The 27,683-nt window shown below is 39.3% G+C and overlaps 1 protein-coding gene across 2 annotated transcripts in view; it reads right to left on the reverse strand.

Moving 5' to 3' along the window:
• Positions 1-410: 410 nt before the first annotated feature.
• MYO3B (myosin IIIB) overlaps positions 411-27,683 on the reverse strand; it is a 323,317-nt gene continuing 296,044 nt past the window's right edge. For both annotated transcript variants that reach the window (XM_087819421.1, XM_016224834.2), the window contains 3 exons: positions 2,078-2,184; positions 1,657-1,703; positions 411-846 (listed from right to left, as the gene is read on the reverse strand). In XM_087819421.1, the coding sequence (XP_087675547.1) occupies positions 708-846; positions 1,657-1,703; positions 2,078-2,184 (293 nt within the window). In that variant the 3' untranslated portion in view covers positions 411-707. The remainder of the gene's footprint in view (positions 847-1,656; positions 1,704-2,077; positions 2,185-27,683) is intronic.

Here is a 27,683-nt window from a genome sequence, read left to right on the forward strand (position 1 = left end):
TTTCCAATTCACTCCTTTCTTTTATTGTTAAGATGATGGGGGTATCTTGACAAGGTGGAGTAAAGAGTCAAAGGCTTTATCGGCATAATAATTAGCAAGAGAGGAGTTCATTTGCCTTATAGAAAGAATATGAAAAATTTAGGCCTCTCCCTATAAACACACAAAAAATTATCCTGGCCTAGGAGACTTTGAGTGAACTCTTCCAGTATGGAGACACTCAGCGAGGGAGCCCGGCCCCTGGGGAGAGGCGGGCAGGGTGGGAAGACAGCAAATGGGGAGGGGATGCTGTGGAGAGGCGAGGAGGAAAGGAACTCCTGGATTTTCACAGGGGCAGATTCTGCACGGATGGACGTGCGGGGAAAATGAAGAAATATGATTAGTGTTCACAACTGGCTGATGGTGAGATTGCTACCCTCTTAGATGGGGGCATGAATGATGGTTACTACTGTAGTGGAGGTGCACTCAGTGTCCCCAAGAGACTCATGGTTTGAGAAAAGAAAGAATTACTCAGTTCAAGCTGCAGAGCAGATGTGGGGAAGGTGATGGAGATAGAAGAAAAAGGTTAAGAATCTGAAAATTGTTTAGGGAGGCTCTGGCGTGTGTCCAAAGATACTGACCATATTGCAGTGCTTTCTTATTAAATGACAACCAGTCGATTACCGTGATTGTTCTTACCCTCAACAGACCTGAGGGTCAGGAAGGACAGCTCAGTGCCGAGCAGAGGATGCTCCTTCTGAGGATGAGGGAAAAAAGAAAGGGGGGGCGGGGTTGTCTTCCTCTGGGATCGAGTCCACAGGTGACAGAGATTTGTAGTATTCATCTTCACCATCAAGCACTTTGACTTGGCTACAACAAAGAAAAGGGTTTCAACAGAAAAAGAAAACAAATGCCACAGTCATCTCTGGGGCAGCTAACGTTGTTTGAGTGCTAGGGACAGGGTTGGGTCGCAAACCTGGGGGGAAAGGATAGCTTAGGGTAGCCGGGGGTCCTCCCACACAGAGGAACTGGGGTCTGATCCACAAAGCCGTTCACCTCTGAGCCACACACGGATAATGGCCCAATTTAGCGGCGTCTGGAAATTGTGATCATATTGCAGCTTGTTTTACGTGAATTACCTTGTCTGTCTCCATCTGCTTCCCTCTAGATAAGGAAGTTCCCCTCCTGACCTCCTCCAGTTCTTAAACTAGTACCAATTACCTATCTCATTCCTATTCTCAATTGAGATGCTAACAATTAAGTGAGCTCAGACTCCTCAGAATCCTCCAACCACTGGAGGAAATTGTCCTGTGCCTCTAAGGCCCAGGGGTAGCGTAATATGGGGGAAGCCACCTATTTGCACTGTGTGGAGTGATCTTGTTTGTCGGAGGGTTTTATACAACCCGTTATGTATCTACTTACGAGGGAAGTATACTTCCCTGAGAAAATGATGAGAAATAAAAATTTGCCTTTAGATTGCAATTCCAGCCTTTCCAAACTGAATAGATTCAAGTTTTGTATACTTGCTACTGTGAAAAGTAGTTTCCAATGTCAATAATAGTGGGGCTATCCCCAGTGCATATTTTTAGAAGCCTCTCAGGAAAGTTTTGCATTTTCTGTAATATCACAAAGGACCCCTTCTGTTTACAGTTGCTTAGAACTAAGAAGACAGATATTTACCCAAGTTTTCTTGGCTTCCTCTTGCTCCCTTGATATTCTAGAGTTCCCTGTGGAGAGGGCCAAGAACACACAGTCAAAGCAAAGCAGCAAGTCGTTAATTTTTAATTCAAAGTGATTTTGTGTTGAATGCAAGCAGATGCTGATAATATCAGAAGTCACAGCATAATTTTTTTGATCAAAGGGCTCAAGTGAGCCTGATGAAGCATGCATCTTGCTCGTCTTTGATAAACCACATCAATTATTCACCGTGAAGGCAGACATCCTGACATGAAAGCAACAGATAAAGAGCCTAAGCACATGTTCAAGACGAGAGCATAAGAGGGTGGGGGTGGGGCTGGAGGGGCTGGAACAGGTATTAATAACAGAATTATTAACTGGAAACAAAGCCAGTGAAACAGCTTTATGGCCACTTTGAACTCACATTTAACTGGTTATAGTACATGGTGTCCTCGGGGCTACTCAACATTTTGGGCTGCTGACATCTTCGGCGAGGTGTTCGCTGCTTCTGTGCAAGACCATTTTCTGAACCTGCAACAAGACAGCAAAACTTTCCTCTAAACCATCTGAGGAGCGTGGAAAATTAAGTGAAAAACTGCTCTTCACATAAATGCACTTAGTAGAAACTGTGTCCCATTTTACTGGGCACGTTAGAGCTTTGCTATTCTTAAGAGAAATACCATCCAAAAAAACAACACACAGGGATAGCTGAGTGTAAACAAGAGCCACTGTCTGTAACTTCGCCTTCATCTTTCTGATCTGAATCAGCAGTCAAGAGTGACAGAAAGAAGGTGGTTTGTCCACGCTGGTGAAGGAGAGGTTGGTGGTGAGCCTTTGTAGAGTGGAAAGTGCTCTCTTAGTGAGATAACTCAGTTAGGACAACGAAGGCAATCTGGATGGCTTGCACCGCATCCGACAGTGAGAGTTCAAAGACATCTGGAGCACACACACTCGTGGGCAGATGAGAAGCAAACCTTTTGGTGGGATACATTTTGGAGGAAAAATGGCCTGAGCTAGTATTTTCTGAAATGCTTTGAACAATGCCATTGATCCATGCAGTCTCTGGAGGTAGTGCAGAGAAGGGGAAAGGATGATTGCCTGATTTCACGGAGCCGCCTCTTGTGTTAGTCCTGATTTCAGAATCCTGGACCGAGAGTGCACTAGAGGTTAATGAAGTCATGATTTATTTCCCTTCCAAGCAGATGATTTTTGTGGAATCAACTGTCTTTTTGGCAACTGAGCTGAATTAGGGTTCAGCAATTCTAACTTCTTGTTAACACACACACACACACACACACACACACAGCTGGCATAGAATATTGTTCATGAATGTCATAATCTAGAGAAGAGGTATCACTTTTCTGGACCAAGTGCATACCATAAACTAATTATTCATAAAAAAGAGTTGGAGATTTGTAGTCACAGTTTGACTTCACTAGAGATTTCTACTATTTAAGGAAATTCCGGGGGAATTTCTAAATGTAAAATGACTCAGCAAGGACCATTCTGAATGGTGAATCATCAGTTTCCAAAGTATGAAGGAAACTGCATTTTTTGTATTTTTCTTTTCCTTGCATTGGAACATATTAAATTTGAACAAGACTGTTAGAATGATACAGGATTTCAGGAACTGTCCATTCTACTTTTTTCTTTCAGAAAAAATGTTGAATGACTCATCTTAGATCAACTGGCAGAGTAGGAACCCAACCCTAGATCTTTTACCTTCTGTCTAGCAGTAAAGAGAAAACACAAAACAAAACTACAGTATTATTATCTTTCTTAACAAGAGACATTCTTTTTAAAAGTCAAAGGTCTAAGTAAAAGTAAGCTCCACGAAAAAATATTGATTAGCACAGCAAAATGATGTTGCTTTAGAGGGCTCTAGTAGCCTTAACAGACATCCCTGTCCAAATCTTCAGGACTCTGTGCAGATGACAGGACTCCAGCCTATTAGCGGGTATCATCTTCAGAATACAAGAAATCCAGAATTGAAATGATTTTATTTTTTGATAGTTCCAACATACCTATCTCCTTCTTGCTTTGCAAAATCCATATTCATTACTATAGTAGAACATGAGGTTGTAAGGCCCTTTTGTGTTACCTCCTCTGATTTATAGATTAATAAACAGAAGTATCTAGAGTTAAGGTTGCTGGTGTGAACATGCACTGGAGATCTGACATCTATCTCCTTTAGACTTTCTAATGTCACAGGAATTTCAACCTTGGCAACTCAAAAGACTAACCTTAAATAGTTTTGGGGTTCAGCTACAGTTCAGCCTTGTTTAGCTGGACTTTATATTTATATAGCGTTTACATTTGATCAGAGGCTTTTATTCATATTCTTAACTGGGAATGCTTAACATAAGTTGTGGTTTTCAACTTTTGCTCTTGAACGACTTGCTGTTCATGGCTGGGTGTTCTTTACCTGGTTCTTTGAAGGAATTAAATTATTGGATAGAATTTTCTCAATTTAAAAATTTCTCTCAAAAGTTAAAAAACACACAGTTGGTAGCTGATCATATGGTGTCTATACTCTACTAAAACCTAGTGTAAGCTGGTGTCTGATTTAGCATCAAATTTTCATTCTCATTATTTTAACTTTAATATCTCCATATTTCATGATGTTTCACAAAGAGTGCTGCAACTTCCAGGTGCTTTGACATTGGAACAAATCTGAGTGTCACTGATGCATGACTAGTCCTAAGCAACCAAATAAATAATTGGGAAATGAATCATGATTCAATGAGTGCTGTTGGAATAATTTGATAGAAATATGCAAAACATACAACTTAAATACAGAATTTATAACATTTATCCTAAGTGTAAGGTACTTTGCTGGATATTATGGAAAAGATAAAGAGAAATAAGACTTTGCTGGATATTATGGAAAAGATAAAGAGAAATAAGACAAAGTCCCTGTCTTCAGTCTAGTAAGGACACTGAGTTTGAAGATGTTAAGTGACTTGCTTAAGTCCATAAGCTAGTGCTACTGGACACAAATTAATTTTTAAAAAAATTTCTATATCTTTCACTTTTCTCAATACACCTCTTGATTCTCATAGACCACAATAAATTCCAGATAAGTTATATAGTTGAACATTTTAAACATTCCCATAAAAATCTTAGAAGGAAATAAAATAGGCTATTTTTTTTTTAACTGTGGAAGAAGCCCTGGCCAGTTTGCTCCGTGGTTGGAGCATGGGCCTGTGGACTAAAGCATCTCAGGTTAGATTCCGGCAAAGGGCACGTACCTTGTCTGCAGGCTCGGTCTCTGGCACATGTGGGAGGCAACCACTTGAAGTGTCTCTCTCACGTCAATGTTTCTCTCTCCCTCTCTCTCTCTTTCTCGCTCTCTCCTTTCCACTCTCTCCGAAAGCAATGGAAAAAATATCCTCAGATGAGGAATAAAAAAAAATTTAAACTGTGGAAGAAGACATTCGTGACAAGAATGGGTTCAATTATATTAAATTATTCTGTGTGATGGACAGTAACCAAACTAAGATGAGAGGAAGTGCAACAGAAAGATAAAAACAAATGAAAAAATATATACACACAAAAGTTTACTATCCATAATGTGGAAAGCCTGAATCAAGAGAAAGACAGACAACTATTCATATATATTGAAATACAGTTATGAAACAAGCAAAGAGCTTTAATTAAAAAATTGCTACTGCCTTTCTATTAATTGGGATAAATCAAAAGGTCAAAAGACGGTGTGGGAGAGGCCCCAGGGACACCGGTGAGTCCATAGGCTCTACCTCCCCTGAAGTGTGACTTTATGATACCTAACAAAAGCTGAACATGTCCCAACAACAAGTAAAACCAAAAGAAAGAAAAAGATGATCTGCATGAAAATGGATATGATAACACTTTTTGTAATAGAAAAAAGCTAGAAACATAAGTATTTAATAATTGGGGAGAAGTTAACTTTGAGATATAAATATGATATCGCACCATGGAGGCATCAATAAGGATAAATATGGGTATGGTGTTGATAGATGAAATTTCAAAATCCAGAAAAAGCAGCAGAACACAAATAGCATATAGTACATTGATTAAGTCCAAACATGTATGTACATTGAGAAGTTCATCATGATTTTTCTGATAAAAGTTAAAAAAAAAAATCAATGAGGCATGTAGGACCAAAATTATTCTTTCTTTCAAAAAATGTAGAAACTATAACTAAGAAAGGCTAATCTTTGAGTGTCAGAATGGAAGCCCAAAGCCCTGTCTGTTGACTTTTGAGCCAGTTTGCTGATGAGTTAACAAAACAGTATGGTTATCTGGAAATTACTTAGTTTGCTTAGGGGCTAGTTTTTGTAGATAAACTGGGCATTCCAAGTTTGAAGATACACATTAGAATATGAGTTATTTACTCTGAAAACAATGAAGTTCATATTCTGAAATGACCAATCTCAACCTCACATAAATGTTTGTAAGCCAAGCCGAACTCCAGTTTGTAATCCATGGGGATACCTCCGTATAGTGCTTCTTGAAAGTATATTTGTCATGAATCCCAGTTTACATTTAACATAGGTCTCTTTCTTTTACAAGAATCCCTGTACCTTTTCCCCCCCTGCACCTTTTGATTTCATATTTGAGACCTTGAACACCTTTATTTTCTTAGTTGTCACAGAACCTTATAGTAAACTCGAGATAAATATCTGAAAATGAGAGAAATCTGGATGGAGTTTCAGAAGCTTGGGGAAATGCGTACTCCTTTCTCTCTAATCCCACATCATCACGCTTTGTGGCTACACAATTGGCCAAGCCCTTGGTGAGAGACAAATAGCTGAATTCAATTGATGTCTTCATTACATAACTTCAAACAACTTGTTTGGAAACTTAATATTTCAGTATTCTTTATTGAACATGCAGGTACATTCAAGCTAGAATTGCCAGATCAAATATAGGGCACCCAGTTAAATTTGAATTTCAGATAACCAATACTTTTTTAGTGTTAAGTACATCCTGTGTAATATTAGGGACATACTTATATTAAAAAGTGATTGGGCCCGGCCGGCATGGCTCAGAGGTTGAGCACCAACCTATGATCCAGGAGATCACGGTTTGATTCCTGGTCAGGACACATGCCTGGGTTGGGGGCTCGATCCCCAGTCGGGGGCGTTCAGGAGGCAGCCGATCAATGACTCTCTCATCATTGATGTTTCTATCTCTCTCTCTCCCTTCCTCTCTCTGAAATAAATAATAAATAAATAAATAAATAAATAAATAAATAAATAAATAAATAAATAAATAAATAAATAAAAATAAAATTTAAAAGGTGATTGGTTGTTTATCTGAAGTTCAAATCTAGCTGGGTGTCTTTTCCCCTCCCTTAATCTAGCAACCCCGAGTCAAGCACAATTTAAGTTACAGCTGAGGCATTCTGTTCTCTCCTACGGTCTAAGAGATGAAGAAGGAAACTTCTTCTACTTTATTGGACCTGTTGAGTTATGGCTATTTTGGCTACAAATGCTCTTCCCAACACTGTCCCCTGACACTTAGTGTTTCACTTATCATCACCCATTACAGATGTGCCAGTCCTGGTAAATCTCCTAGCAGGATTTCGGTGAGGGAGGAGCAGCCACAGGGAGGGCAGGATGGGACATACAGTCCAATTACCCTGCCTGGTGGAGCAGTGTGAATTGTAGCCCCTGAGGAATGGACAGGCAGTGAGCAGGGTTCCTGGGAGAGGGCGCACTGAGAGCCATAATCCTTTGCACCTTCCCTGGAGGCCTCGGCAGACATGGATACTTTCTGAGCAGTCTGACTACAATCTGGTTGCCATTTGTGGATGAGGCATTCTCAGAGTCACTTGCCAAGTAAAACATCCCCTTGAAGCAAACAGAGTGTTCTGTGTTCTAGATTTACAGATGGCAAATCCCAAATGGAGTTATGAGATATGCTCCTTGAGGGGGTGCATTTAAAATAGATTTAGAATTATGCAATTAATTTACAGAGCTCTGTCACCTCTGTACATAAGGGGAGGTGTAGCATTTCTCTGACCAAAGTTCTCAGGGCATTTGGAGGTGACAGTGGCCCAGCTGTCACTGAATGATCTTTCTCGTCCGTGATAGCTGACCATGCTACATGGTACTCCAGTAGACACACAAAATAGCTCCCAATGAGATGACCTGTCTTTTCCTGCTCTGTGTTTCTTCCAATCAACACTTCATTTTTAAGTAGCAAATCTTGTTTTGCAAAGTATCTTTTTCTTTACTTCATTTCATTTTGGGAAGAACAAATAACCCCAAAGAGATAACAGAGGCATAGAAAGATTAATAGATCACACAGCAAAGTTAGAGGCAAAGTCCAACTGAGAATTCTGGTTTCTCAGTGTCCTAGTGACAAAAGGCCCCTTGCTCTTTCATATGAGGGGTCTGAGGCCTAGGGAGCTTGAAGCCCTCTGCCAGTCTCCCTTCAGAGCCGGCTAGAACTCAGGCCTTTTGATTCTAAATCCCAAGGTCTACGCCATCCATTATGAGGCTTGTTCTTTTACTGAAATGTTCTTATAAGTTTTTACCTTACCATGTCTAACTTCAGGAGGGACTAAGGAATTCAGTGGGTTTTTGTAAAACATACAAACACAACCAGAAAGAGAGATTTTTCTCTTGGGGTGCATGTAATTCAGATCTTCCTTTCTAAGATGAAAGGAAAGCTACAAATTTTCCCAGTTGCTATGTTATGTCGTGAACAATCTTCTTCAAAACTGCAAAACTGCTACAAAGAAAACATCCCTGAGTGAAATTAGTGCCTGTGGAAGATGGTGGAGTTATAAATTGTCTATGTGGAATTTTCTTTTTATTAGTTAGGGAAGTGGTAATAATTTCCCCTGAAACTATTTTACAGTTCAGGGTTTGGCACACACTCAACAAGTAATGAATGAATGAATGGTAACCATCCACCATTCTTGTTAAGATCTGTTCTATCTATACAGCCTACTCTTTGCTTCTGTAAGTTGGGATATTATTGCCAAGGCTTCCAAGAGGAAGAGGGCCTTTTCTATCCTGGGACACCTCTGGAGAACCCGTAGTTTAAACAGGAGGGAGATAAAGTCAGCCTCTTAAAAACAAAGTTCATTAGTACTTTTTTCTTAATATCCTTTCAATATTTTTCTGGGACCATGCATTCACTTCTTTTAACTCCCCTCCCCAAAATATCAGTATTCATCTACAGTCATTTGTTACTGCTTTCCCCCCACTTAACAATAAAGTAAAAAATATTTTTCCATGATATTAACCTACTTTAAAAAAAGTATCTTTCATTTAGAGTTACATTTTTAAATGTTTTTATTTTATAATTTTTTTAAATTAAAGTATAGTTGGCATTTTTAAAAGCAATAAATGAGCATGGTGTACATATAAGTTAAGCAGTGAAAAGCTATCTTTTTTCCTAGCCCCTTGTCCCATCCTCACACTGCAAATGCTGGAACAAGTTTCTTATCTGTATTCCAGATTAGTTTAAATGGCATCATTTCTAATTGTATGGTATTTCATTTAATAGACCATTCACGATTAATTTATATAATTTCCTATTTGGGGCAAGGTTTTTCTATAATAAGCAATACTTTGAGGAACATACGCATAGTCTGATCTTTGATAATCCACATTATTTTCTCAGGACAAATTCCTACAAGTGGAGTTATTACCCAAAGAGTATATATATTTTTAAAAGTTATAATTTGTATTTCCAATTGCCATCCAGAAAGTGTGTAGCAAAATATACTTCTACCACCTGTACCTGAGATTACCTGTTTCTTAAAGATGGGACAGCATCTATAAGAAAATTCTGACAGTTCAATAGGCACATCATTTATGTTTTGATTTGCATTTCATTGATTACTTGAGAGAGTGAATGTACACCCTTTCCTACTCTGCATATTTAATAGCCCTTTCGTTTCAGGATTCCACTTTTGCTGGAAGCAGCCTCGAAGTTCATAGGTCCTGGCTCGACCTAAAATGGATGGAACAAGTTTTTGCCTATCTGGTGTGATAGGTGTGGACATGCCTATTTTTAAAATTAGCATGTTGTAGGGAAGTTTTTCTCAAACTCCTGTCATTCATCTACCAATTAAACATGTTTTGCTATATTCAAGACTTTTTTTTTTTTACTTAAATATATTTCTTTAAAGATGAAACTTTATTTACTACTGTAAATGGAAAAGCAAGGGCAACATTTGCCATAAATAGATATAAACCATAAAGTAAATACAATAAAAACAAAACAGTATTATCACACTGAGCTAGATCCTGTTTCCCACGGAATGTTCTGGGCTTTTAAAAAGATTTGTTAAAAAGACAAGTGAGTAAATGTGAGAAGTCTTGGAGACATACTAACACCACCATGACTTTCACCTTAATCTGAAGAATTTAAACTGAGAATTGAAAAAGGAGGAATTTTCTTTTACATGATTCAGTCATTTAATGTCACATCCACACACCATTTAAAATCAACTTGTAAACCACCAATGGCCCATGTTCCACACTTTGAGAAATATGAAAAAAAAAGGCAGCAGAGTCAGAAAAACATGAGTATGAATCCCCTGCAAGCACTTACTAGAGGTCTGAACTTGGTGATGATGATCACTCAAGTAGGGCCCTAGTGAGGACGACAGACAATGAACGAAAAGAGAGAGCATGTTGCCTAAGGCAGAGCAGGTGCTCCTAAGGGTTGCTGTAATTCTGGTTTTATGCGAGTAGTTCTCCACCCCGCTTGCAGATTAGAATCACCTGAAGGGCTTTTTAAACATAAGGAAGCCTTGGCCCCACAGTTGGAGATCCTAATTCAATTGGTCATGGGTATGGCCCTGGCATTGTTATTGTTGAAAAAGAGCCTCTTCTTCCCTCTTTCAGATGATTTTAATCTATAGCCAGGGTTGGGAAAACCAGAGATTTAACCCTTTCCTAAGAATTTGGGTCAATTTTGCAAATTATATAGCTGCCATCTTGAAAAGTTGGCATAGGATCAGAGATGTTTTGATTGGGCAGAAGGAATTTTGGGAAGGGCAAGCATCCCTCGTTGGGCTGGTATTGTCAGATATTTGCTTTGTTCTGGAAGCTGTATCAGATGGCTTGAACCCAAAGCAGACACTGATTTCCCTGGACACTGGAAAAATTTATCTTATTCCAAGAGAACAATTTTGCTGACCATGGAAACATTATCTCTGGTTTCCAGAGGTATGATACTGCTCAGGGCTGTTCTGGAGGTTTTGCTGTATAAATGAAAGTCAAAGCTGAAAAGCAATTCTGACCAAGTGGGACTCTTTAAAGCAAAACACAAATGTAGGGCAAAAACTCTGGGATCTCAGGAGGGTTGGAACAAGTTGAAAATGTTCAAAAGGCACAAGGTTAGAATTAGTTATACAGAATCAGCAATAGGTCACCATGGATTTTCTTTCTTTTGGCTTTAACACCTCGCCGGCTATTTCAAGCCAGAACTCACTCGTGTGTCTGGCTATTTTGGTCAGAAAGGTGTTTAAAATTACTTAAATTAATGTAAGTGCAGACACGAGTTATCTCTTGACCGGTCAGCAACATTTGGACATGGAAACATGTGCATACTCATGACCAGTCAGCTAGGTATGCATAGCACTCAGTAGATTTGCATTATGTTCCCTTTTCCTGCTTCTAGTTTTTTAATTTAATTTTTCAATTACAGTTTATATTCAATATTATTTTGCATTAGTTTCAACTGTATAGCATAGTGGATAGGCAATCATATACTTTACAAGGTGTTTCCCCTGGTATTTCTAGAACCTACTTGGCATCATGCCAATATTATTGAATATATTCCCTATGCTGTACATTACATCCCTGTGAATAATTTGTAACCACCATTTTGTACTTCTCAATCTCTTTACCTTTTTCTCCCAGTACCCTCAACACCCTTCCCTCTGGCAATCATCAGTCTGTTCTCTAAATCTATGAATCTGTTTCTATTTTGTTCTTTGGATTCCACATATAAGTGAAATCATATAGTATTGGTCTTTCTCTGATTGGATTATTTCCCTTAGCATAATACCCTCTACGCCTATCCATGTTCTCACAAGTGACAAAGTTTTTCTTTTTTATGGCTGAGTAATATTCCATTTTGTATATTTACCACAACTTTTTAATCCACTTGTCTATTGATGGGCTCTTGCATTGCTCCCATATCTTGGCTATCCTAAATAGTGCTGCAATAAACAAAGGGGTGCACATATTCTTTTGAATTAGTGTTTTGGGTTTCTTCAGATATATATCCAGAAGTGGAATCACTGAGTCATAAGGCAGTTCCATTTTTTATTTTTTTTAGGGACCTTCATACTGTTTCCATAGTGGCTGCTCCAATCTGCATTCCTACCAACAATGCATGAGGGTTCCCTTTTCTCCACATCCTCACCAACACTTGTTGTTTGATGATTTGATGATAGCCATTCAGACAGGTGTGAGGTGATATCTCATTGTGGTTTTTTGCATTTCTCTGATGATTAGTGATGTGGAGCATCTTTTCATATGTCTTGTGGCCATCTGTATGTCCTCTTTGAAGAAATGTCTATTCAGGCCCTCAGACCATTTTTATATTGGATTGTTTGTTTTTTTGGTGTTGAGTTGTATGAGTTCTTTATCACTTTTGGACATTAACCTCTTACCAGATGTATCATTGGTGAATATCTTCTCCCATTCAGTAGGTTGTCATTTTGTTTTGTTGATGGTTCCCTTTGGTATTCAAAAACTTTGTAGTTTGATGTAGTACCATTTGTTTATTTTTTCTTTTGTTTCCCTTGCCTGAGGAGATATATCAGAAAAAATATTGCTAAGAGAAATGCCTGAGATTTTACAGCCTATGTTTTTTTCTAAGAGTTTTATGGTTTTGAGTCTTACAATTAAATCTTTAATCCATTTGGAGCTTATTCTTGTGTATGATTTAAGAAGGTGGTCTAGTTTCATTTTTTTTTGCATGTATCCGTCTAATTTTCCCAGCACTATATATTGAATAGATTGTCTTTATCCCATTGTGTGTTCTTGCCTCCTCTTTCATATGTTAATTGATCATATAGGTGTGGGTTTATTTCTGGGCTCTCTATTCTGTTTCACTGATCTATGTGTCTGTTTTTATGCTAGTACCATTCTGATTACTATAGTATTACAGTATAGTTTAATATCAGGTAGTTCTATACCTCCAACTTTATTCTTTCTTAATATTGCTGTGGCTATTCGGGGTCTTTCTTAATATTGCTGTGGCTATTCGGGTTCCATATAAAATGGAACAAATAATTGGATTATTTGTTCTAGTTCTGTGAAATATGCCATTGGTATTTTGTTAGAAATTGCATTAAATCTATAGATTGCTTTGGATAAGTATAGATATTTTAATTCTTTTTATCCATGAGTATGGTATATATTTCCATTTATTTGCATCTTCTTCAATTTCTTTCTTCAGTGTCTTATAATTTTCCAAGTACAGGTCTTTTACATCCTGGGTTAAATTTATTCCTAGGTATTTTATTTTTATTTGATGTAATTGTAAATAGTTTTCATTTCTGATAGCTCATTATTGGTGTATAAAAATGAAACCAATTTCTGAATATTTGTTTTACAACCTGCTACTTTAGTGAATTCAATTATCAGTTGTAGTAGTTTTTTGGGACAATCTTTAGGGTTCTCTATATACAGCATTATGTCATCTGCAAATAATGACAGTTTTACTTCTTCCTTTTCAATTTGGATGCCTTTTATTTCTTCTTCTTGTCTGATTGCTGTGGCTAGGACTTCCAGTACTATGATGAATAAGAGTGGTGAAAGCAGGCATCTCTGTCTTGCTCCTGATCTTTAGTTTTTGCCCACTGAGTATGAAGTTAGCCATAAACTTGTCATATATGGCCTTTATTAAGTTGAGGTATGTTCCCTCTATTCTCATTTTGCTGAGAGTTTTTGTCATAAATGGGTGTTGAATTTTGTCAAATACTTTTTCTGCATTTATTGATGTGAAAATATGATTTTTATCCTGCATTTTGTTTATGTGGTGTACATGTTAATTTACTTGTGAATATTGTACCAACCTTGCATCCCTGGAATAAATCCCAGTTGATCATGGTGTATGATCTTTATAATGTATTGCTAAATTTGGTTTGCTAATATTTTGTTGAGGATTTTTGCATCTATGTTCACCAGGGATATTGGCCTATAATTTTCTTTCTTTGTAGTGTCTTTATCTGGTTTTGGAATTAAGATAATGCTGGCCTTTATCCTAATGAGCTTGGGAGTCTTCCCTCTCTTGAATTGTTCAGAATAGTTTGAGGATAGATGTTATTTCTTCTTTGAATGTTTGGTAAAATTCACCTGTGAAGCCATCTGGTCCAGGACTTTGGTTTATTGGGAGTTTTTTATTACTACTTTGATTTTGTTGGTTATAATTGGTGTGTTCAGATTTTTTGTTTCTTTTTGATTCAGTCTTGGAAGAGTCTCTGTTTCTAGGAATTTATTAATTTCTTCCAAATTGTCTAATTTGATGGCATACAGTTTTTTATAATATTTTCTTATAATCTTTTGTATTTCTCTGGTGTCAGTTGTCAGTTCCCTTTCATTTCTCATGTTATTCATTTGGGATATATATATATATATATTTTTTTTTTGCTCCACTTATTTACTCATTCATTGATTGATTCTTGTATGTGCCTTGACCCAGGATTGAACCCACAACCTTGCCATATCTAGACAATGCTCTAAACAACTGAGCAACTCAGTCAGGGCTTTCTCTTTTTTTCTTGATGAGTCTGGTTAAAGGTTTATCAATCTTGTTTATCTTTTCAAAGGACCCTAGGAGTTTTTAAGCTGCTTATTCTGAAGTCTCACAATATTGCCTTTCATCCAGGTGTCTTCACATGATGACTGACTTCATCTGTACCCTCCCCAACAATGGTTGTTCTCTTACTTCAGCCCGGGTGTGTGTGTGTGTGTGTGTGTGTGTGTGTGTGTGTGTGTGTGTGTGTGTGTGTAAGAATTAAAGCCAAAATGGCCACCCAAACTGCACCCAGTGGGAAAACATCATTAATTCAGCTTTTTCAAAAATGTCCACATGAAAAATCTAAGACCCAGGTCTGATGCTGAGCAGACCCGATAAACCAGGCAGCAGGCTGAGAGATGTCATTTTTGGAGCTCCTAATGAGATGCAAATCACCTAGTGAACTACTTGGGAGCTGGGAAACAATGTCCTGGGTAAAAGCAGATAAAAATGGAATGAAAGAATATCTTTGAAGGTTGAAACGACTTTTTAAATGCTTGAGGATATGGGACACTAGATAGTGCTGGTTTTACTAAAGTAATTGTGACAGGGTCTTTGATTCCTTGTGACAGGGGATCCTAGAGCACTCATATCCCCAGCTCTGCTTTGCTCTCTAAGTTGGGGGCCTTGATCCAGTTCCTGCTGTTAGTGTGCAAATGGCTGGAAGTTGTAGTGAAATGAGCACTGTTCTTGGGGTCAGAAAGCCTTGGTGTATTTCTGGAACTCATTGGTGTGACCTTGGGGGAGTTGCTTATCCCTCTGGGCTGCCATGTTTTATCTGTAAAACAAGGGAGTTGGACTAATACAGTGGTTTTTCAACAGAGGGTGGTGGTGTGGTACATTACATATGTTCTTACCTGGAGACTCTGAACTGTTCTCTTGGGAGTGATGCTCCTTTCCAATGTGTGAGTGTCTGGGTGCAGTGAGAGATGTGCCTGATGGAAGTTTGTGCATGAAACCAGTGTGAAAGCAGGAAAATGGGCTCTTTAAGGTCCCTTCCAACTTTACGATGTAATGACTACAGAGTTCCAGATCTCTTAGTGCCCCATCTGTGAAATGGACATAAATGCCCTTGACTCCACAGGCTTGTTGGAATTTAAAGAAGACCAATCAAAATGCATTCAGGATTCAGGGGGACAAGTTCTCCACAACTACACCAGAAACCTGTTCTAACAGGATTTATCAAAGATCAATACTGCTCAAGGGAGGCTAATCTGAATCCCTTTCTGGGTCATTAGGTTACTAACAGTCTAAAAGATAGCATTTTAAATTTAATCTACTCAGCCTTCTCCTACCTGTGAGCAAAACCTGCAATGTACAGGTTAGTACCTTACAGCTGTACAAACACCTACTCAGGGTCATAAATTCTAAAGTATTTTTACAGGTAGAGAGAGCAGTCATTAGTATGGATGACTTGATTTGGAGGAGATTATACACACAAAAGAATGGCAGATGTGTGCCTGTTTATATGGAAGAAGCAGTAAAGAATGTGTATAGTAGACCAAAATGAAATTACAGGTATGATTTTGCTTGCATTAAACTAATGAGATGCAAAAGTGAAATCAATGGTTCTTTCAGTTTTAATCTCTAAAAAGTCAATAAAATAGGAAGGATTTGGGGGGAAACAAAGTTAAATAGAAAACAATTACTTTTGGGTTGTTTTTCCTACAATGTGTTTCATTTTGGAAAAAAATCTTAGTACACTACAAACTTAAATATGCCAACTATTCAGGAAACATTAAAAGATTTATAAAAATAGTGAGCTCTCAGGTCTCTGCTCAGATCAAGAGTTTAGACTTCCGTTCTTCAGGGTCATACAAAACTACTACATTTCTTTGCCTTGTTTTCTTACAATCTGATATGAGGCTGATGAAAAACCATTATGGAAACAATAAACAGAAATGACAACCTCTCCTGCCCTCCCCTTCCCTTTATTCTAATAGAGTTATTTGTCATGAGGAGGGCATAAGAGACCTGAATCTCTCCACTGGACTCAAGATCTTTCAACAAATAAATGCCATCAACTTTTTTTTTAACCTTTTAAATCCCCCTTCTTTGGTCACCTGACCAGTGTAGCTATAAGCACAATACAGCATGTCACAAAAACCAAACCAAGTTAACCAAATTAAATACAGCTATTCCCAGCATATCTGAAAATGTGTATCTCCTGTGTTATATAGTGACTTAGGCCTTAACAAGGATATTAATTATTGCTTTCAGTCATGCTTCTTTGCAGTGACTTTGTATACTGACACATATGAGCTGCTCTGACCACTAAGTTTGACCAGACTAAAAGATAGCGCAATTTAGTTTTAAGTTTTCAAACTAGCATTTTTCAGGGGATTCGTATCAGCAGTCCTCAATCCTTGGGCCCTAACGGAAACACTCTTTCAGGGGCTCTCTTATCTTGGCTTAGTTGAATAAAATATTAACAATCAGAAACCTGGTAGCATTTATCTGACAACATAGAGAAAAATCATATTAACAGGAGCTTTCCGCTGGAGCGATCTTGGACATCCGTGATGGCACCGGGAAACGTGCCACTAGCTCTGACAGAGCGGGAGGTCCTGGCTGACTTGGCACCTTCCCACTTCCAGCTCTCACTGCCTCTCACCCTGTGTGAGATGAGGACCCAGCAGAGAGGGGTTAAATGGGTTGGGGAGCCAGTCCAGCTGGGGGTCATTAGCAATCAAGGAGCAGCATTAAAAGGCAGCAGGAGACTAAGGGTCTCTGACAGGCTTGGCTCCATGCACCATCTGGAAGGAAAGAGGCTGTCGAAGCTGGATTTTTCTAAAAAGACTTCATGGAGACCCTTTTTTGGAGATACAAACATGAACAGTGATATTATATTCAAAGTGGTCCTTCCTTTTTTAGAGTAGGGCCAGGTAGCCACATTTCCAGGTCAATCCCTAGCCATAATGGACTATGCATTGGCTCCAGGGTTGGGAGCAGCCCAGGACACTGTCTAATGGTTCGACAGTGGCTAGGGAGCAGAACATCCATGCTGGATATAAGGTAACAAGCATGTATGAGGCCTGAAGTATGGGGCAGGGTTCGTGCCAAATAACTCCTGTAACTGTTCTACACACTACAATACAATCTGTGACCAAAAAAAGAAAACCACGCAGCTTTACTTAGGCTGTGCCCAAGTTGATCACTTTAAGTTGTAATTTTTGACATAATGGAGATTTAATAACAAGCCAGGGCTCACTTTCCAAGGTTATTCTAAGGCAATTTGTACAAAGAGGTGGCAGTTATAGATGTCATAAATTGCACAAACCTGGTCACTAACTTAGTTTACATTATGCATTAAGGTACTTCTCTCTCTCTTCTTCCTTTTAGACTTTTTGTTTCCCCTCCCATTCCACCTTATCTATAAATATGTAAGAAAGAAAAAAATGTTTAAAATACAGAATTTTATTTCTTTGATCACAGATTATTAGACTTACAGAATAAAAAGGTCTTACTATGTGATCTTTAAGATATATTACAATACTAATTTAGAATGAACTGCTAATCTCATTGTAAGAATCATTTAATCATTTAATATTAGCACTGAATTTATAAGAGGAATTTGCATTTCAGCTCATTATTATGTGGTTCTTACATTAGTCTTTGGTGTATCTTTAGTTCTGATATCAAAACAGCCAGGGCAAGGAAAAGAACTCAGGGTTGTACTTGTTTTAAATGGTGAATGTACTGCTCTGATATTGTTAAGAATGTATAGTAGAAAATTATCCTCAAAAAGCTTCTGGCAAGTTTCTAGATGCCTGGGGTGGAAAAAAGTAACAGGGAAGATCTAGGACACTGTAGTCCCTCATACTCAGGGTCAGCAGAGTTGGGGAGGAGCTGGGTGACATTGGCTGCTGATCCAAGTACCAGACATCGTTTGGAGAAGTAATCAAAGTGTCTGGCAGGCCAGCAGAAACGCAAGATTCTGAGAGTTGAATCTGGATAATTTTAAATCATCCTATCCTAAACTTTGAACAAATTTATACCCATTATTGGTCATCCTGTCAGAGATAGCGTTCACATTTAAGATCTAGTTACACAGAATAAATCCTGTTTCAAAAGAGGCATGCACATCCCCAGAGACACATCACTGTGGACATAAGGCATGGGTGAACATTGTCCTTAAACTTCTGTAGTTGGGCTCCTGCTGATTTTGACAGTTCTGATGGAAAATTTTAATTTTCTTAGGTATGTAAGTATGACTATGTGAACATGACTTTTAAATAATGGAAACCCAGCACTGATTAGAGTTATGGGTTCCAGGGCATACATGAGAGGTTTCTTTTAAATAAATTGTTTGGTAAAAAATAAACGTGATGCCTACTGTCCAATCTCACACTAAAAGTTCATAAAAGATCTGTCTGCTGATTCAGTATGGAAGATTGTTGATACTAACTTAGGTTTACTCAACTAAGCAGAGAGTAGTACCCAGGATTAATTTGGCACCAAAACCCAGGCCCCTTTCATTATGCCCCACTGCTTCCCTGCACTACACTGGTGGGAGAGGCGGAAGAGTGAGGGAACTGAAGGGAGCAGAGAAAGCTTGACATAGATGCCAAAGGGAATGGGCGTGGGTCCTGGTCCAGGGCTAGTATTGGGGGAAGAATTATAGGCCCAGCTGACTGGAGATGGTTATATTGTGAGTGGCATCAAACTGCATAAGGATGCTTTTCAGCAGTAACTCTTAGGGCCTTGGGTGCAGTGGCAGAGGAGGAAAGATTAACCTGGAGCTCGGGTGTTCTGGGTAGTGGGTGGAAGGCTGAGTGCTTGTCAGAGTAACTGAACTCTAGTGTAGGCTGAAGGCAGGTGGAAGAGAAGCCATCAGAGCTTGGAAGACAGTGGACTAACAGCTCTAATCGGGGTGAGAGAGCTGGAAGGAGAGAAGACTATGGTTCGACGGGGAGCAGCTCTTGATGGTCAAGTATAGCCATGAAAGTAGATGCGTGGGTGGAAAAGAGATAAAGGTCCTTGACATGAAAAGGTAGGGAGCCATAAAGTTTAGGAATTAAGTAGACTGATGGCTGTGAAATACTACTCTAGTTGGTGGTGAGATTTGGGAATGAAGAAGACGATAAATTAAATACCTATTCACTGAATGTGAAGTGACCAACATTAGGTCAGCAGATGATAGGAACAGAGGGTGGTCAAGGGAAGCATAGATAGCAATGGCAAGTTAGCAGGATGTAGATGCCACCTCTACTCCCCACCCCATCCCCAGGTTCTGCGGGTTGGGGCTCCACTCAAGAAGACTTCAAGGGAAATGGTGGCCAGTAGAAGGGGTGGGTCAGAGAGGAAACCCAGAAAATAGTGGGATAATCAATGAGAGCATGAGGGTGACTAGAGTGACCTGAGCTTGGGGCAGTGGCCAGTGATGACCAGCATGCAAAGCAGGCTAGAGAAAGTCAGCTTAAGATATCAAATGGAACAACCACTGTTGTGAAGTCCTATTAGTGCCAGTGTGAACTCAGGTCCCCAACAGGAATGGAAGTTAAGTGCCAGCAGGCTGGATGGTTCAGCTCCCCAAACCAAAAGTGGGTGAGGTTGTTTTCATGCTTCTGAAAGGTAATTACTAAGTATGGGAGCGAAATTAACAGAGATTAATCTAGTGTTGGTACATAGACTAGTCAGTGAGAGTTTGAAAAAACTGTGGGTGAGAGCAGGTGGGAGGCTACTGAAGAAGCCCAGGTGGATGGAGAGAGAGGCTGGCCTACGGCCCTTTCTTCCCCATTACCAGACTCTGCCCTGGCTGCCCTGAGTTGTCTTGGTCCCAATTGCTCTCTGTGGGCCTCTGCCCTTACCAAGGATAGAAGCCTTCTCATGCACTCAGCCTGTGGGAGCTTTCAGTCCTTACAAGACAGTGATCGAGTGTTTTGTAAAGTGAGAAGGAAGATATCAGGTGCTTGTGTCATGATCTGCTAAGAAAGGGTTGTAGGTGTTCTGGAGTATCTAACAAGATCTCTCACTCATTTCACAAACATGGTATGTTCCTCCTCAACTGGGCCCACCACCAGGACTAGCAGAGGCCAGTTTGGCAACATTGAAAATGACAGCCCCAAATAGCTAAGCAGCACTGAGAAATGAGGAGAGAAAGAGAGAGAGGGAGAGAGACGGACAGACAGACCTAACCAATGACATTGTTCAAACACCAATAAATTGCATTTTGGTCTGAGCTAGTTTGAGCTGGGTTTCTGGTTCTTGACTCTAAATGAGTCCTACATAGTCCTTACAAACAAGTGACTTACATGTTACTGCTCTTCCCGCTGGTCGTCAGCACTGACACTCCACACCTGCACCCGGTGAGGAGCACCGCGGGCACCTTTGTCAGCAAAGCCTAAGCCTCTGGCACTGGTCTAGTCTGTCACAGATTGGGTCGTTAGGTCCTTTTGAGCCACTAAGAGTCAATCCTCGGAGGTTCCTGAAGGAATGCCTGCTTGACGGTGCCTGTATGTGCAGCATTTCGCTACTTTACCCCTAGCTAGAGGTGAAGCAGCTAAGCGCCGGGATAACCGGGATAGCCCGTGAGACACCCACTTCCCATTAAGGAGGTAAACAGAGGCAGCCGCGAGGAAGCAGGGCCAGGAGCTCAGCAGGCACGTGGGCAGTTTCCCACCGACATCAGGCAGAACATGAAAGAGCAGCCCTTAATTACAACCAAATATTAGCTCTGGCTCCTGGGAACTCATCATCCCATCTCAAGGTCTGTATTTATGAAAATTTAAGCAATGTCTTAAAACATGTTAATTTGTTCTTTGTTTGTTTCTTTCCCTGACAGATTAATTTATTCCAAGGGACTTTGGTTCTCAAGCGCTAATATATCGATTGGGCCCGTGTACGACATAAGCTAACAGCCTGGGGAGGAGATTTCGGTGGAAAACAAAAGTCTTTCTTGTAGTTTTCCTTAGGTAATTAACTTTTTACTTGTGAGCCTTGGAATGCTTCCAGTATTCTCTGGATTTGCATCTCTCACTTTCAGATCAATGGTTAATTTCATGAAAGGCTGGGAGCACCGGAAAACAAAACAAAACCCACTTTAGGCTTGAATGAGCCAGTCGGAGCACACTGAGGCCATAAGAAAAGTTATGTGTTTTATCTTTTTCTACTGGGTGATGTCTTTCCAGGAACTTCTATGTAAAGGACAATTCAGACAGTAATAAGAATATGAAGTGGCTCTGGAGAAGGAACAGTGAGGGTGTGAGAAATGCTGTTTATCATTTATGGAAACTTCTCAATGAATTTTGGATCCTTCAGTCTTATATAACCCCATTGGGAACTCAAAGCAATGTTTACAAAGTGCCATCCTTGTAATATCTATTTATTGTCAGTTCTTTTATAGTCCATGAACTGAACTGAAAGGTTTGGAACTTATCAATTCTAAATATTTGTATCTTTTAGAAAGAGAAAATACATAAAAGTAATGAAATTAGCCCAGGACCCATGTGATCCCACACCAACCTAATGCCTGTAACTATATCATTAGGCTAACAGTACAATAGAAAGCCTTCAGAAATGCACCTGTCCCTAAATTTCAGACACCTTCTTAAATGTACTCAAATTTTGTCTATAGGTAATTTTAAAGATGTACAAGCTTAAAACAGTACATCAAAAGTCAATGACCCCTAATGATATTATTTCCTCTTCACAAAAACAAATCTTCCACATCAACAAGCAAAGTAGAGACATTCTGTCACTCTTCATATTCTTGATTTCTGTAAGCATTGTGCCTTCCCCTAGAGCTTCTATTAAATACAACAAACCTACATTGTTATTAAATGCTACATACAAGTGAGAATACTAATATAGATATTTTTACTATGTAATATTGCTTTTACAAATAGGTCAAGTGGTGTAAACCTAGTCCTATTTACTGCTAGGACATATACCTGAAATTTAGGTACCTACTATCAGGTGAAAGCATTAGCTGCCCAGGATTCCTATAGTTATATTCCTATAGGTTGTATTACTTTTATACTAAATATTTCTGTTGTTACCACTAAAGTGCCAATCCCAGAAGATTCACATTCCCCACCCTGCTGAACACAGGAGTGGTCATACGATTTCCTTTGGCCAGTGAAATGTACGTATCTCAAAAGAATGTGTGTAGTTCTAGGTAGAAACTAGAATTGGTTTGCCAAGTCTCTGCCACAACCACCAGCAATGATCTAGATGGAAACTGCTACTATATCAGGCTGGGTCCTGGAGAGAATATGACATAGATCAGCTCCACAGACAACTCGCGGTGGTGAGGCATGAATGAGAAACAAGCCTTTGTGGATGTAAGTCACTAAGGGGGGAGGGTTGGTTATCTCTGCAGCATAATTTAATCTATCCTGACACAACAGCTTAAACTAAATATGTACACTTTATTGAACTGTTTATTATTTTGTACCTTATGAAATTGCCCTTTGGTAGTAAAGAATGATCTAATAGCGGCCATCTCACACGATTCATCTTGTTAGAACTGAGAATAGAAATATAAATCTCTACTCATGAGTGCTTTTCCTTCCAAACTATAACTGCTTATTAGGAGAATAGCATATTTATTACTTTTATTTTCTTTTTATAAGGAACATCATAGTGGAGTTACAAAAATGGCTGCCAAATGTTGCACATTCCTAAATCCATAGCGATATCAATAATCAATTGAGCATCTTCCATGGGCCAGTTCCTAGTGATGCATTGGTGAGCAAGACAGACACAATCCCTGCCTTAATGGAAATTTCACTCAATTCTAAACAGATAAGTTATTACAAATTAGGATTAAGTATATACAAAAAATCAAATAGGTCATTTTAAGTCAGAATTACGTTGGAAAGGGAACTGAAAGATATGATGGTGGAAGATCTTCTCTGAAGAGGTAAGAGTTCTTTTGAGGCCTAAAGAATGACAAGAGTCCTGTGAAAACTGGTAAAGTGAGGGTAGGGGAGCTTTCCAGGCTGAGGGCACAGCACATGCAAGTACCATATTCATGCCTTCCAGACAGGTCAGATCTAACCTGTGTGGCTGGGCTATAGTGAGAAAAGGGATCATAATATGAGATAAAGTTGTAGAAATAGGCTATGGACAGGTCATACAGGGCTTTGATGGCCATGGAGGGAATTTGAATTTTATTTTAAATCAATGGGAAGCTACTGAAGGAGAATGGGAAGAAACAAGACATGAGACAGTTTATTTCTTTAATAAAGATCATTATCTCTGGTGAGTCCCATACACGTGGAAGCACAAGAATGGAAGCAAGAAGAGCAGTGAGGAGGCCACCATAGGTCAGAGGCAATGGTTGTTGGGACCAGGGTGTGGTGGTGAAGAAAAACAGAGATGAACAAAATCAAGATCTGTGTAGAAGTCAAAACAGAACCTGCTGGTGGATTGGATGTGAAAGGTGAGAGAAAGGGAACCATCAAGAATGACTTCCAGACTTCTGGCTTGGGTCTTGGGTGGATGGTGGGCCATTTAGTGAAAACAGGGAACACCGAGAAGATTCAGGCTTCTGAGGCCGGGAGGAAACCAAGTTCAGGTCTGGACATGGTAAGCATGGGACGCCTGTGAAACACCTGAGTGGCGATGTCACGTGGGAAGCATGTCAGGAATCCAGAGAAAAAATCTGGGCTGGACATATTAACTGGAGAATCATCCACATTTCAATGAAATTTCAGGTTTGGGGAACATATGTAGGGGGAGAAGAAAAAAGGTTTTCAAATGTCCGAGGAACTCTAGCATTTAGAGGTTTTAGTAGGAGACAAGAGCAGCTGTGAGGCTGTGGGGGAGCCAGGAGGGTGAGTCTACATAGGCACTGAGAAAAGGGAGAGATTTACCGAGGCCACGAGAGGCAGAACAAGAAACAGAACAGAGAAGTTCTCTGCATCTGGCAACCTGGAGGTGTTCAGCGACCCTGACGAGCATGTTTCAGTAGAGTGATGAGCCCAAGGAGTTCTGTGGGGGAGAAAATACAGGCCATAGGTACAGTAGAAATGTTTTTAAACTTGGCTAAGGCCCTGGCCAGGTGGCTCGGTTGGTTGGAGCGTTGTCCTATACACCAAAAGCCTGCAGGTTTGATTTCTGGCTGGGGTGCATACAGGAGGCAACTGACCGATGTTTCTCTCTCTCTCACTTCCTCTCTCTCTAAAATCAATAAAAACATCCTTGGGTGAGTGTTAAAGTTTTTTTTGGCTAAGAAGGGAAAAAGAGAAGAAGGGTGAGGGAGGAGAGCTGGAATTAACAGTTTTTATTAAAGAGAGACTGTGAAAAATCCTGGAAGTGATTGAGTTTACCTGGCACCTATCAGATTGTTTTCTACCATCAGCAAAAATGTGGGCTTGAGAGCTAGCAAACCAGTTCTAATCTTGCCCACTGGCATCATGCGGTCTCTTTCTGGAATACCATGTTTCTCAAGTGTTAGCTTCTCTTCCACTTTCTTTTCCTATATTTCTGGAAGGAGACTATTTGGGTTAATTTAATATAGCTTTTCTTTCTTTTTTTTTTTTTTAATCCTCACCTAAGGGCATGTTTTTATTGATTTTAGAGAGAGAGGAAGGGAGGAGAGAGAGAGAAACACCGATGTGAGAGAGAAGCATCAATTGGTTGCCTCCCGGATGCGCTGCAACTGGGGATTGACCCCATAACCTGGGTATGTGCCCTCACCAGGAATTGAATTCATGATCCTTCTGTGCCTGGGATGGTGCTCCAACCACCTAAGGCACATGGGCCAGGGCAATGCAGGTTTTCTATCCTTGCTTTATCTTATTTTGTCTCTAAAGTTCTGAAAAATATAGAGTAATTGAAGAATGTTCTTCTGTTTAAGAGGGTTTTATTTTTTTCCTCTAACTCCAAAAATACTGACCCAGTGGGTTTCTGTTTTATCTCTTGGTACAGTTCACTTCCCTCTTAGCTTAGGGTTATTAAATGAGAGTAATATTTCATTATAATTTTTAGTCAAAACAATGTTTAATTAATATTTTAATTGAAAAAAATTCACACACTTTAGGTATAGGAAAAAAGAAAAGTAGCATGAGTGAATAATAAGTTCTCCCCAGACTCCGAGTCCTGGCTCCAGAGGAAACTATTGGCACTGCTGTATTGTGTGAAATGGCCCATGTAGATACAATTCTAAGGCTATAGCTCCTGTTCTTTAAGCAGAACCAAATCCCCCAATCACTCAAATGTAAGCATATTTCTACACTCTGTGCCTTGCTTTTTTCACATTTCAATATAACATGGAGGCTGTTCCATAGAAATACATAGGGATGTAACTTTCTCCTGGCTTCATAGTATTACATTTTTATGGCTGTGCCATCATTTAACAAATTTTCTATTGATAAACATGTAGGTTTTTCTTAGTATTTTGAAAACATTAAAAGAAAAGTTCTTAAGTGATTACACAAAAACTGCCCAAGAATAGGTGAAAGCTTTACCTAATATTAATGAAACCATTGTTATCCCCAATTTCAAAGAAAGATACATTGGGAATAACCACTATTTTCATCTTTCATGATAAGAAAGATGGCTAGTGTTTTTGTGACTCATCTATGACATCTGCAGATATCAGCAACCCTAATCTTTAGGAATAGTAAGGAGAGAACAAATATGAAAGTTTTAAGACACTTAGAAAAATAGTCCTTTAGAATAAAGAAATATGACATAGGCTCTCACACAGCTCATATAGCAAGTACATAGTGTTTTGTTTTCTCACGGACAATATGCTAGTAGATTTTTTCAAAATGGCCAAGTTTTCTAATGATGCTTTCTTTTACACCTTATGTTATATGAACAATTAGTATTTCAAGTTTAAACAAGAATACTATTTTTCTTTGGGGAAGATTTTTTGTGGACCTCATTAATGCATTAGGGAGGCAAAGTGCTCAGAGGCCTCCCCTAGGATCATCATTAATTAGGAAGGTGGGTTTCAGGGGCAGGGTGGTAGACTTTGTTTGGAAACACATAAAATAAAGCTTACTTGTGAAAGTTTGGATGTCAGTCTTTAAGATTTTGCCTGTTATGTGTGGTCCCTGGAGAGACATTGAAACTTCTGGTCAGAAGAATCACATAAAATAAATAGCAGTGGCATGTAGAATGAATTTGAGGAGGGACAAAAGGGACACTGAGGTGATGAAAACATTGGAGTGAGAACAGCAGAAACAAAAAGTGAAAAGGACCTAAGAGTGAATATTTTTTCACTGTCCCGGCACCCTGGAGAAGACAAATGCCATTAATTAAGAGAGATTCACTCTGCTTTCAAAAATTTATTGCAAATGCAGCAGAAAGCCCAATTAAGAGGCTAAACCATAAAAATGTGTCACAACAAATCATTAAACTCTGTATAAACAAGGGAGTGATTGTCTTCAGAGTTTCCTTTTGCTTACACCCCGTGGGCTGCTCTTGCCTTCTTTGGTGCCTTCCATGAGGCATCACTGTCATAAGGTAGCAAGGCAAGCCCTCCAAGAAGGGAAAAGATTAACAATTCATGAAGTTTCATATATATAAAACATTTTTACATTAATGTTATGTATACACACTTACATTCACGTATATAAAAATGGTAAAAGATATGGGTGAAAACATAATTAGGGGGAGGGAAATATCTCTCTGGGCATGAGACCAAAGGAAATACTCTAAAAAAAAATTAAAAATACTTAGTTGACTACATTAAAATGAAAAAACAAAACAAAACACGTTTTTTTGCAGTAAAAAAAAAGCTGATAAAGCCAATAAAAACCAAAAACCAAAACCAAACGAATAAAATTAAAAGACAAACGATAAAGTGGGAAAATATTTGTAACAACTATATTTAACAGACCACTATGCCTAATGTATAAAGAGCTATTACAAATGTTTGAGAGGAAGAGATTTGCTGCCAGACATCCCTTCAGAGAATAAAGCGGACTGGACACACCTTCTGAAGAGCCTTGCCTTTGATGTAAGGGCGGCTATAACCCCCTGGAGTGTGGCCAGATGGGTGCTCCTGGCACTAACAGAGCCACGTGCTTCAGCTTGACACAGTCCTTTCTGCTGCACAGTAAGGAGAAAGAGGGTGACTAAGGGCATGACGTGGAGGTGGGGGGGGGGCAGTCTTATAGAGCGAAATAAAGACAGGATGGGTGGAAACAGAAAAAAACAGAGAAATACCAAATCTATTTTTTAAGCACTATAACCCACTGCGAAGAATGTAAAAGCATCTAAAACACAGGACCCAGCCTGCAGTGGGCACTTTATTAAATATGTATTGAATTTAAGCAAAGACATAACATGATTAGAGGCAAAGA

This window comes from Miniopterus natalensis, chromosome 8 (assembly GCF_054644295.1).
Source record: "Miniopterus natalensis isolate mMinNat1 chromosome 8, mMinNat1.hap1, whole genome shotgun sequence".
Classification (NCBI taxonomy): Eukaryota; Metazoa; Chordata; class Mammalia; order Chiroptera; family Miniopteridae; genus Miniopterus; species Miniopterus natalensis.